At 38.7% G+C, this 13,028-nt stretch overlaps 1 protein-coding gene across 1 annotated transcript; it reads right to left on the minus strand.

The window, feature by feature from the left end:
• Positions 1–7,706: 7,706 nt before the first annotated feature.
• Positions 7,707–12,649, minus strand: nansa (N-acetylneuraminic acid synthase a). Its single transcript, XM_069665774.1, has 6 exons — positions 12,418–12,649; positions 11,210–11,425; positions 11,030–11,129; positions 9,574–9,728; positions 8,934–9,200; positions 7,707–8,816 (listed from the first exon to the last, which is right to left on the minus strand). Exons 1-6 carry the CDS (start codon positions 12,547–12,549, stop codon positions 8,607–8,609), a joined length of 1,080 nt encoding a protein of 359 aa, XP_069521875.1. The 5' UTR covers positions 12,550–12,649; the 3' UTR covers positions 7,707–8,606.
• Between the last annotated feature and the right edge of the window lie 379 nt (positions 12,650–13,028).

Raw genomic sequence — 13,028 nt, forward strand, 5'->3', positions numbered from 1 at the left:
ATTTCTAATAAATGTATGTAAATCTATAAATACCGATCAGTCAAAATGCCGTAGCCTTCTTGACATTGTGCTGAGAACCTACAGTGACATCTCTCCTTTAAGTGAAGCTTGGACATTAGTGAAAGCTCATTAGGAAGCTATTTAATCCCTGAGAAGATATACTTAGATTAGCCTTAGGCCCTGCACACTGATGCCACTGCACAAAGTCAAAAAGTAGACACTGATCGAATAATAAGTGAATATGAGGAACATAAAACAACTAATAAACAGCATCATTATCTTCAGTGCTTTAAAAAAATAAACTGGTATAAACTGCAATCTTAAAACATAATCTCGCAAGTCAAAAACTGTGCTAATGCTTCTGCAATGAAATAAGACATACATGTTGTAATGTAACTTATCTTTTTAACAATTTTAAAACTAACTGTGCTATGAAGTTACATGTGCTATTTTTAAATCAAGCTGGACTCTACTAGGACATTACAGCAAAGGCACACTACAGCTACACAAAAAGCAAACAGGTTTTTCTAAGTTTAGTTTTTCTCTCTCATACCACACTTGGAAATCTCCCTTTCAGCAGGAAGGACTCCAGCAGGCAGCAGGTCCAGAGTCTCTGAGTGAATATTCCAGTAAATCGAATCCCAAAGGAGAAGGGTCCAGAAGGCTAAAGGTCCCAACAGTAAATCCTCAGTAAGATTTTCCTCCCTCAGCCAGAGTGGATCTCCAAGACACAAGGACAGGAGCCGAGGACCGAGGGCTCCTCCCTCACTCTCAAGGTTCCTCCCCCCTTTGATACTGCCTCCCTCCTTTGCTCAGTTTGTCATCTCCACCTTTCCCCTCCTTTTCTTCTTCCTCTCAATGTCCAAGAATGAGGATCAGCACTGTCTATCACTGTCCTTCATTCCTTCCTTCCTCCTGACCCCCTCCCATACCTGATCCCCCCTCCCTCAGTGACATGTATCATTTCTTCCCGTCCCCACACCCAGGGCAAATGGGTCTTACACAAGGAGCTTACAGGTTGGTGGAGCTGAGGCCTGCTGTGCCATCAGATCATAGTGGTGTTCTCAAAGCCCTTGAAAACTATCCCCATCACACCGTGATGTAACTCACAGCAGCACAGGTCAAAGAACATCCTGCATGATATTTGTATGTATAGGAGCTGTATAACTTTACATAAGGATGTCAAAGTATTTCGACTAATAGAGGATTCTAAGACATTTTTTAATCAATGTTTTTGATAGATTTTCTGTAATTATTTGAATTTTAGTTTTGAATATAAATGTAGACTTATTTCCAATTCTCCATACTCACATAGTGGCCATTTTCCTCTGATGTCATGCTCAGTGCGAGAATCTCAATGCAGGTAAAATGTTAAAGTGCTGTGTTCCATGTTTGCAAATCATATTAAAAAAGAGAATCTGACAGATATGACCATTTAACCACTTATCAATTAAGTTGTAACTGAAAACACAATGGGCAGTAAAGGTCCAGAGGAACATTGGGGCATATTTTAGGGACACACAACTTATTTAAATGTTCTATTTGCTGTACCAACAGCTACATCACAACAGCTAATGCTAGCATTCAACCACTTGCCAGCTAACATTACTGTTAGCTAGTTTATGATATGGTAGCTAGGAGTTTCTTTCGTATCAAATCATGTAACATTATGAGACAGTAACGTATGCTAGGGAGTGGTTGAGTGCTACATTATTGTTTGTCTGACGTTAGCTATTGAATTATCAAAAGCCCAATGTAAAACACCATTTCAGCTTCCCAACCTGTGCATGACTTTAGAGAAAAATTACTCATGGCTCATTAAAACTAAACTTGTCAGAAAAATGAACACACTAAATCAGAGTGATAACTGACTATAATGACAGAACCATGTTTGAAAAAAATTTATCTAATGTGTATTTTGATTTTATAGTTTCATGTCCCATCTGTTAACATGGAGGAGGCCACTGATGAAGATACCTTCATCAGGTGATTTATATATTAGACATCAGTCCTCTGTGCAACCTGAACATGCCCGGTCTCATACAGGGGGACTCTTCATTTCATAAAGGCTTGTGTATTGGGCCGAAGTTACATTTTGTCACAACCATTAGAGCAGTTAGAGCAGTTTCAATTGTTGTCTAAAGTTAAGTTACATAGTCAGAATTAAAAAAGTAGAAAATTGTAATTTTTTGGAGAGCTTGCATTCAAACTTGCAGATGTTGTAGGAAGTCAACTTCCTGTAATTTCCCAGATTTGTATATAGAGGGTATGCGCTATCTGCTTAAATTAGGGGCAGTTGGACTCGACAGAGATCCATAATATTTACCAAAGACACAGTGGTCAGAAATTGGGGTTCCTGAGATTTTTTATGTACCTGATTTTAAAGTCATTGAAGAGGACAAGGAAAGTCTGAAAGCATACAAAAGCATTGACGCTTGGTCCTATACTTCAAGGCAAGATTTGTTGTTTGGTAGTCTGTAAAAAGATAGCTCCGACTTCTTGTTGAAAAAGTTTGTACAGTGAGTCGCACAACAGCAACAAGTCTTTTGTGTTTTTGCAGCATTCTGGCTGAACTCAACATGATGGTGCATGATGTCAGAGAGAAATGGCCCCTCGGTGTATTTTTCAACGTTTTCTTTAAAAAAATTTAAAAAAAGAGTTTGCACAGCAATTTCAGTCATAAACAGCCAGTTGTTGGGAGTGATGTCACCATGTCCTCTGTCTTGCATTTGCGCATGTCTGTAATTGGCTTTGGGTGCAACAGCTGCTCTAAAGACACAATCCTGCATCCATCATTGCAAAAAACCTACTGACACATGCTGATGTGGCTCGAGTCCAGCATGTGGGTCCCAGGACAAGAGCCGAGGATTTGCAGTTATGCAAAGGATTTGCAGAAATATATATTGTAATAAATCTCTCTCTGTTTATTTCCCCAAATAAATTAAATATGTATTTATCAATCTTTTCTCAACTTTAAACAAAGTTTTAAATGCGCTCTGTGTTTGTGCGTTTGGTGCATTTGCACACTTCAAGTCAGGTCAGGCTCTGAGAACTATAAGCTTAAGTAGCCATCTGAAGGTGAGTTCAAATGATGTGACTGGTTCTGTGACGTAGCACAATCCCCTGCAGGTGCAGTGTGTGTGTGGGGGAGATACAGACAGACAGCGAGACAGATAATTGGAGAAGTTCAGTGTTATAAAAGCCAAACATTTAGAAAAAGGCAAATAACCTCAGTCCACTGATCGATTAGAAGCTTTGAATGAATGTCTTGATTAAAACCGTTAAAGAGATGCAGTAATAGAAAAGTGAATATATAGATGCAGATTTATGTGACATTAGCTACCTTACCCAGCTGGGATTAAATCCAACCAGACCTACCCATCGTTCTCACCTCCTGCAGCTCTTATCCAATTAAACAGGAGCATACTTAATGGAGTGGGCCGCTAACTTTCCCCTGCAAGCTAAATGTTGCTGTTAATGACTTACAGTCGGTCTGTTTCCTCATTCACCTTCTCGGAGCAAGAGCGAGCTGAGTCAAAAATTCTGCAGAACATAAAGAAGTTAATAAAATAATTCCCTTTTGCCATATGTCCCGGTTTTATCTGGACTATCTGAGTCTATTGTAAATGACCAGACTGATCAACAGCTTCCTCCCACAAGCTGCTGATCTGGAATATGCACACTACTGCACCTTAACCTCAGTCAGAGTCATAGCTCTAGTTTCAATTATTTATTCTTATAGTCATTTTAACTTTTTTGTATTTTCCACTTTAATCACAGGTTGCTGCTATGAACATTTTATCACTGTCACTTTTATTGAGTCCTGGAGAAACGCTCTCTCATTTTGCTTACACACTGTTGTATGTACAGCTGAATGACTGTAGTTTGATTTGATTTGATTTGAAATGAGGATACAACATAAATTACCAAATGCTCTATATAGGTTACACTATATTATATGGCTATATTTTAATTATGTAAAACAATTAGGCAATGTAAAGGTGACTGTCTGAAAGCTGCTATATTAGGGACTTTGTAAGGTCCTGAAGAGGCTAAACTTGTTACGTAACCAAGCCAGCTAACCTAACCCCTCTTCCAGGCAGGCCAAGGTACATTGCATGCAGAACTTTAAATAAAAATAAGTCTCTTGGCATGCAGAAGAACCCTCACCAGGCAATTGGTAAAAGGTTTACAATACTCTCTACTAACATTAATAAACTCTGGTATGAGTCTGTTTGGAGAAAGCATGGTTTATCGTTGATTAGTGTGCCCTAATAAGAAACGAACACTAACAATAGCAAAATCATTGCCATGAGAGTTATAAATCAAAACCTTCATTCTGCATTAAAAAGTAATTTGCATGATTTGTTATTTCATTCGATGTTTTTACAACAAGGTTAGAGGATGTTTTTTACAGGCCAGGCAGGGAAAACAGACGGATTCCTGCTCTTCTGTGAATCTTGGTTTAGCAGCAGCTTAGAGGCTAAAGCTGGTGCCTGAAATAGCTGCTAAGTTGTTAGAGCGAGACCCTCTCTCTGTAAGCAGGGACGGCCCAGGTGATTCCCGAGATCTATAAAATGAATCTGACTGAAAGAATTGATCAGAATAGAAGAATTTAAGCTCTTAAAGAAATTGTCAATCTTCTAAGCCCTGCCCTCTAATGTAACACTAACACTAATCTACTAAACTATGAAGAATATGTCAGACGAACACAGTTTGAATGGTAAACTTAGTGCAGGCCCCTTGGAGAAATACATTCCTACGGTCAAGAAATCTATCTTGCGAGCAAAGACTTGAAAGAAAAGACTTGTGAACCAACCTATTGGTAAAAAAATAAAAGTGGACCCAAAATTGAACCTTGCGGTACACCACAGGTAATCTGAGAGGTGGAGGATGAGTGGTTACCCATGGTGACCGCGAAGGTTCTGTTTAAAAGATAGGAATAAAACCAACTAAGAGCAGTGCCCTTGACGCCAACCCAGGTCTCGAGACTTTCGATTAAAATAGCATGGTCTACGGTGTCAAATGCCGCACTCAGATCTAGAAGAATTAAAATTGCGCTCTCTATCTGCAGCTAAAAGAAGATCATTTGATATTTTGAGGAGGGCAGTTTCCGTGATGTGGGTGTTATGTGAATATAAGTAGAGTACCTTTTGTAACAGACAACTGCCATACAAATCTACAAAATTGCAGACTGATAACAGAGATTGGGCTAATAGACAATAGAGGTTTTTTGGGGTTCATTGTAAAATTAAATACAAATATAAAATAATATTAAACATCTACATTTCATAATAGGTTTAATCAGTTTCACTTTAAGGTATAATATTTTTGTGAGCATATATTAGAGTGGGTTAATTTGCCCCTTAATGTGTTGAAATACTAAGACAGCACAGCTGACATACAGAGCTGCTTGTTTTGAGCAGACCACCAAACTGACGTTAATTTCCCAGAGTCACACCTGTTTCCTCTTTTGAACCGCATGTGACACATTCAGTGTTTGTTTGTCTGAGTGTTTCTTCTCAGATTTCTGTCAGCAGCTGGAGATAAATGCAAGTTTGTCGCTGTCAGTGCTAACGATCATGATATCACTAGTTGAGCAGGCTGATTTACCGTCACCCCGTCCCACCATGAAAGTAAAAGGCCTAAGTCTTGACTGAGGAGGTTTCATAATCTCCTCTGATCCTCGATGACAGAGAGCAGGATTAGTCCCAGCCCCTTCAGCAGAAGAGTTCAGGGCATTGATTCAGAGAAGAGTGGTAGAAATAAACAATTTTCATTTGACCAAAAGAAAAAACACAAGAGATCTCTCATTGGATGTAAAAGAAAATGTGGCATTTATATTGGACATTTAGCCAGATAAAAATAGTTATTACATTTGAATATTCACCTAAATGCTTGCTGGATTTACTCAGACGAACTTTACTATCTGGATTTTGTTTTCTGCCTCTAACTGAAATAGTCATATGGGTTATTCGCTTGCCTAAATGCAGGTTGTATTGGGACTGAGAAGAGTAACAGAGACACAGCGCTATCTAGTGGTTAAGGTACAACAGTTCTTCTATGTGTGGGCCAAAAAACCTTCAGTTTCTCTTCCCACAACATATCTAAATGTAAACTGGTTGGCAGGGAACTGAAACAAACAGGTGGCCATAATCCCTCTCAAACTACAGCAGCAGCAGATTTTAAAAAGCCTATGCAAATGCTAAATAAAGTTTCAAGCTCTGAATATGATCTTCCTCTTGTTCAGTGGGGATTTGGTTTAATATCTTGTATCACAATTGGACTCAGTGTGTAATGGCAAAACAGTCCAAACATAGTCCATGTGACATTAACACCTGCAATAACAAATACCATATGTCCCCTCATCTGCAGATGGTGTTTATAGAAATCAGCTGGAGACCAACTCGACTACAGAACATCACATATCAAAAGTTTGATTTCCTTTCATTGGAATCCCTGACGTCTAAAAGATCTAATAGAGTTGAAGCCTTTAAATCCTTTAAAATATTAATTTAACACTACTGACACCTGCATTGCTAAACATGAGAGCTGAATAAAATGATTTGAGACCACCCTGATGTGTCCGATAACAAGGGCAGACTGCAGCAATAACAACATACAGTATTACACCCTACAGAAAAAATTGATATTTTGTTGAGATTGTTAAAACATTCAAACTGAGAGTATGGTAGGTTTACTTTGTACCAACGTATGATTTGAGGTTGGGAGAAATAGCGAACTCACTACATGTGTAGAGACTCAGATTTTGTAATGAAGACAGAAGAAATGTGTTTTAAGATATGGGACCCTTCACTGAAAGTCTTCATGGTAAGGCCAAATGTTGTGTGTAAAGTGTAAACCTTCTATGTATATCCCCCTTTTTTTATGAGATGGCTTTTGGCCAGTCAGCATTTTCAGTGAGAACCCATTTCAGAGAATGCACAAGCTTAAGTATTTTTAAAACAAATCTTAAAACATGGCTTAAGGCAAACCAGTCTTGTGATCACAGATTTTAACATTTGTATCCAATAAGGAGAGAAGGAAAGGTATATTTGCAATGTGTGTGTGTTTTTATATGATACACTGTTTGAAAAAAAATGTTCATTTGTATTGTTTGAATTGTTTGCATTGTAATGTGTTTTTTTAGATCTTCCTGCCCACAGATGTAAATTAACTATACAGCTAACTCTGGCCCGACAGTTGCGTTGTGCATGGCCCCTGTCAAATAAACTAAAACACTAAACTAAGGAGACACTGCTTTGTATCTAGTGTAATTAACAACATTGTAACATAACATAATTGTAATCATGGCTGTGGCTGCTATCACCCAGGATGTACTGCGTTATGTTGGTGGGGTTGGTGCTCGGCTGTTTTGGTTTTCTATGTTCAAAAAAAAAAAACAATAAACATTTATTTTAATTTTTTTTTTTAAGTAAAATTCAAGCTTTAAAGTTTTTTAATTCCTACTAAAAATATATGAGAGTTATTGTAAACTATACATGAAAGCATTTTGGCCTTTTTAAAGAACTTCATGTCCACTCACATCATCAGATACATTAAAACTGACAGATCTAAAATATTGAATAGTGCACGCTCATTGAGAAAATTAGCACACTATAAAAATAAGATTACTTTTAATTATGCTAAACTCGAAACACCAATATGTTGTTGCAAGGAGATGGCAACAGAGAGGATATTTTGGCAATATTTTATTTGGATGCTTCATCTTTCCAACAGCTTACATGTAAACAGACTCCCATGATGATTCCCAATGTTACGATTTATGTGCGCAAACATCCCTCATCCCAAAAGCACAATTAGAGGACACTGTTGGTGGCTGAACACGGACAGAAAGAGTTGAGTTTTGACAAAAACAAGTGTTATAGGTTACAGTGGGCATGAGGCACTGTCTGCAACAACAGAGGTAAGTGCATAAACAGGACTTTACTAATCCTCTGCAGACAAATGTATGCACGTTTCTTTTTTGGGTTTAAGCTAACAAGTGTCATGCTCCTGGCTCCTGCTGCGTCTTTTTTTTGCTTGTTCAAAAGAAGCTGATAAAATACAAACCCTGCCTGATACCACAAATACAACTGAAGTTGACAATCCTGACAGCTCAAGAAGAGGACCCTGACTCTTTGGCGAACATGCTCTTTGATCTCACCGTTGTGTGATCAGATAGCACCAGCTTCATGTGTTTAATAGTCATTTAATCTTCAGCGTAAAGGCCAAAACTATAGCGCAAATGATGCTCCATAACAGGAAGAGCTGGATGTTTTGCCACCTCTGAAAGCTCTGCACAAGTTCTGACCACAGATCTCAAACTGCCACTGAGCATACAGTCAGATAAAAGTTGATCAAAGAGCCTGTTAGCCAAAAAGTGAGTCGTTTAAATTAAGGCGACTTTTAGTGAATTAAAAACGCTTTGGCAAAGGAGAACTAAGGGAGAAATTAAATACTATAAGCTTTAATTATTATTGTTGTTATTAAGAGTTACAGATCATCCGTGACTTCAGTGTCAGAAATTGAACAGTCAATTAAATATCCAACTTTCCAAATTAAATGCCTTTTTTTTTAACCCATTTCCAAACTCTCTGTGTTCCTCAGGACTTGGGCTTCTTGCCGTATTTGTCCACCACATCTGGCGTGACGCTCTGGTCCTCCTCCACGTCCTCTGTCACTGTCTTACCGACCAGCTCGTAAATGTCCTCAGCCGGGACGCCCATGGGCTCAGCAACCTTCACCGCCAACATGTCCAAAGTCAGAGTGCTTCCTTTGGGGATACTGACCTTGGCCACCACTGATTTACCCAGCTACGAGAAAAGAAAGAAGAGTGCTAGTTTAAAGATTTATCTGAAGGTTTCTAAACATTGGAAAACTTAATTCAATACATCCTTTGTGTATTTTCTTGTGGAGAGAAGATATCTCACCTTATCATGGCACGGCTTCTCACACGGTAACATCTGCTTGAGGCTGCTCCCCAACGCCCGCTCCACCAGACGGACCGAACGAACCAGCTCTGCAAGCTCAGAGGGCACCAGCGAGGCTTCGTGGTCGCTTCCTTTCCACGTCTTGTCCAAGGTGACATGACGCTCAAGGACCTTTGCCCCCAGAGCTACAGCGGCAATGGAAATATTGATCCCAGACTCATGGCCAGAATATCCAATGGGAATATCTGGAAATTCCTTCTGGTATTCCTGCAATGTACAGGTGGTCCAGACATGTTTTACTCCTAACGGAATTATCTGACATTAATATAATATACTTATTTGCATTCTTGCCAAAATGTAATGCCACTTTAATATTTCTCAGTTAACTTGGCAGGCATCTTAGCTTAGCATTAACACTGGAAACAGGGAGAAACAGTTGGCATGGCAACTCTCCTTTTTTAATCATGTCTAGAGATGCCTGATAATCAATGATTAAAGGAAAAAAAAAAGTTAGTCAGAACAGGACTTGTTATATTAGTAATTGTAAGGCTTATATATTTTACATGTTAAAAGCACTAAGTGCTTATATAATATATCTTAAAGGATCCTTTAACTTATTCAGCTGCTGCCATCTTTTTACCGTAATCACTCTGAGGTTGACATCTTCAGCCTCCAGAGGGTAGGCGCTGGTGCACTGCAGGATGGCAAAGTTCTGGTTGTGCTTCTTTACAGTTTTATAAACCTGACGCATCGTCTCCATGGACTGCATCCCGCTCGATACCACCATGGGCCGTCCTGACACAGACAAGAGAATAATCAAAACCCAAAAGAAAAACATTTAAGGTAATTTACTTCTTTCTACATATTTTTAATAATTACTTATTTCTACTGGGAACCAAGACCTTTCACAACTTGCTATTATTAATCTTTTATATTTTTAACTAGAGCCTGACTAATTTATCTGTCAACCAATTTGGCCGATATTCGCACTTCACAGATATATCGGTATCACCATATATGTCCACCGATATGCTCAAATATAATTTTTGCAGTGCTGTGGGATGAAGTCATTACACCTTCTAACAAGCAGAAGGTGCATATTTAATTTTGACAACATGAGAGCCAGGCTCTCAGAGTTTTTTTAACAAAATACAGCTGAAGTCAAGAACTCAAACAGCCATCTCACTCGTGGTTAAACTATAAACCAGCACAATTACCAACATATGCTGAACATATGTTATAAACAGATACATTAAAAACACTAGGAAAATATTTTTGCATTTTGGAACATAAGTAGCAAACTTAACAACTTAAACTACTCAGTCAGCACTAGGCGGCAGGCATGATGGGAAATGAGGACGTCCCTATCGCTGCCAGAGTGCGCGTCACAGCTGAGCAGAGCAGCAGAGACAGGAAGGGAAGCATTATCTTTCCCATACAGAACGACACATTGTGAACAACAAACTCATGTTAAAATCACAGTAATCAGCCAAAGAATCTAAACTGCGCTGACGAGATCCTGTGTGTACAGTCTCGCTCTGAGATAGTTTTAAGTTCGATAGAAACGAAGGTACAGGAGCTTTAAGTTTTATTGTCTGCTAGTTTCACAGCAGAACAACAAGCTTACACGTCTACACCTCCGTACAACCCCGCAGGAAGATACAGGGTTTTAATGTTTTAATAAGCCAGCGTTGCGCTGCTGCCAGGTGTGTGCATCCGTCTACTCCGCCTTCCGTCAAACCTGCAGCTCCTTACAGCAGTCAGACACACATGCGAGCGGACTGTTCTCATTCACCTGCAGACTGCTGGCTGAGCTCCAGACCACTGCCCCGATATATCGATATCAGAATTTTTTTACTCCCTAATATCGGAATTTGCATCGGCCCCAAAAGTACAATATCGGTCGGGCTCTATTTTTAACTGAATACTCTCTGTGATGTTTTGTGTTCTGTGCATATGTTTTCCGATGCTAATACATTACTTAGTACAGTTTTTAAACTGACTGAGTTACAACTGACGATTCTTTGGTGCTTGTTTATTCACATATACATCTGATGGCTCAATACTACATTTTCCCTCCATATAAAAGTTCTCACCTTTCATGGCAGTCTTCTCCAGATAGGGGAAGTTGTTGGTGTCTCCAGAGCCCACTTTAAAGAAAGGCACATTGAGCTCATGCAGGAACTCCACTGCACTCTGAAGACAGAATAAGTTAAGGTTAAAATTAAATTTACATTAAACTGTCAGAAATCCATCAGTTCAAGTCTTTTTCTTACCTCATCCATCCCCGAGGCGGTAAAACAGATGTCCACCTCCTTTGCAAATTTCTGCAGCTCCCTGTACTGCTCATGGGTGAACTCCAGATGGCGCTTGTGTTCCCCGTAAGTTTTCCCCCAGGAGTTTTTTGTAGTGTATGGGCGCTCCAAGGCTTTCTTGTTGAATTTATAATCTAATTCACTCTTCTGGAATTTGGCACAATCAGCTCCACATTCCTGCAAAGGTGGTTATAAGTGAGGTCTTAAAAACATGGTAGGGTTGGAATACTGAAAGCTATAATTATTAACTTTAGGGTTCTATATTATTTCATTAACATTCTATAAAATAACAGAAAGGTTTCTGAAGGGAGATAATTAATTTTGTTCTTATTATGGGGATGACGGTATTCTACTTGCATACTTATTCGATTTGTATTTTAATCAATGTGCAAACGTGTGACTTTATTTAATCTAAAGTAAAAGCACCTATCAACATATTTGCAGGATTAAATAACAAATTAATAATGATTACATCAAGAAAGAAAATAAGAAACTAAACAAGAAAGTGACGTTCAGATGTGCTAACTTTCTAACCCATTTCTGGACAAAATTACAGCCAGAAACTTGACTACCCATAGTACAAGTATACTTCATACACTTCTGCTAAAAAAATAAATGTCTGTCGTTGTAGGTCCTTAAAGGAGATTTTTTTAAATGATCAGTATATAACACAGCTTTCAGTCAGCAGCCATATGCAACATTACTAAAGGCTAATGCAAAAATATAAAATATTAATACATTATAATATATAATACGTTTTAATTATTTTCCTTATGTCAGCTCAGCTGAATACACAAAAGAAAATCTACTGTTGCTTCAGTACAGGCTACAGCAGCTATGGCCACTTTATGACAGCTATGAATAGACAAGCCAAACCCCATTCACAAATCTGGCAACTTAACAAAACCTTCCGGAGAAGCTAGCATAGGCTATATGATTAATCATCTGCAACATTATGATATTACTATTGAATCAACAATTGTGGTCGAAAAGACCCACGGGCTAAGATAATATTTAATTCAAAGTAATGACTCAGACGAGGACGGTGTGGTGTAACCAACACAGGCACATTTTAAATTAAGTTTTGTGCAGGTTCGTAGCGAAGTATGTGTTTCGGATAAGAACAACAGGAAAACTCAAAATAAACCGATAAGTCTGACTTGTATTACCTTTGCCATTTTGATCATTTTCTTGGCAATCTCAATGTCTCCCTGGTGGTTTTGTCCAATTTCAGCAATGATGAAGCACGGATGGTTTCCTCCGATCATCCTACCGGGGCACAGCTCAAACTTTAGAGGCATTTTGTTCACAAATACGGAAACAAAAAACGAGGAGTGAAAGTAATTATTTCGCAGAGAGCTGGACGGACGGAGAGCAGTGAGCTGTGCCTAGAAAAGCCGACCGGAACAGATAATGTGATGCACACACATCCTGGGTGGACGTGCAAGCATTTCCGCGTTGTAGTTCGACGTAAAAGCCGGATGTTCTTTAAAAATAAAAGCATATAGACATTCATACTTTTTAAATGCAAGCGAAGGGGTGAAGGCAGGGAGAACGGTGTTTGGCTGGTTAATCATCTTTTGAAAGGCAAGAACCATCATTTAAAAGTATATGTATTTATTTCCAACAAGGATATTGATAAGGATGATGTGACATCTTTTCCAATAGTTAACAGAAAAATGCCTAATATATCAAGGCAATGAACTTGTTAAGTAATCTTTGTGTACAATATAACTTCATCCAACCAATTGGCAACCTCAGAGACAGTTAAATGAATCCT

This window comes from Semicossyphus pulcher, unplaced genomic scaffold (assembly GCF_022749685.1).
Source record: "Semicossyphus pulcher isolate SPU_LCO1_2020_fin unplaced genomic scaffold, fSemPul1.0.p SCAF_17, whole genome shotgun sequence".
NCBI lineage: Eukaryota > Metazoa > Chordata > Actinopteri > Labriformes > Labridae > Semicossyphus > Semicossyphus pulcher.

What these genes read in the sequence shown, in the direction of transcription:
- nansa (XM_069665774.1), bottom strand. Translation starts at nt 12,549, where the DNA reads ATGCCTCTAAAGTTTGAGCTGTGCCCCGGTAGGATGATCGGAGGAAAC. An exon ending in CCGCCTCGGGGATGGATGAG is followed by an intron (nt 11,130 to 11,209) that starts GTAAGAAAAAGA and finishes TTCTGTCTTCAG; the next exon opens with AGTGCAGTGGAGTTCCTGCA. An exon ending in AGAAGCCGTGCCATGATAAG is followed by an intron (nt 8,817 to 8,933) that starts GTGAGATATCTT and finishes CTTTTCTCGTAG; the next exon opens with CTGGGTAAATCAGTGGTGGC.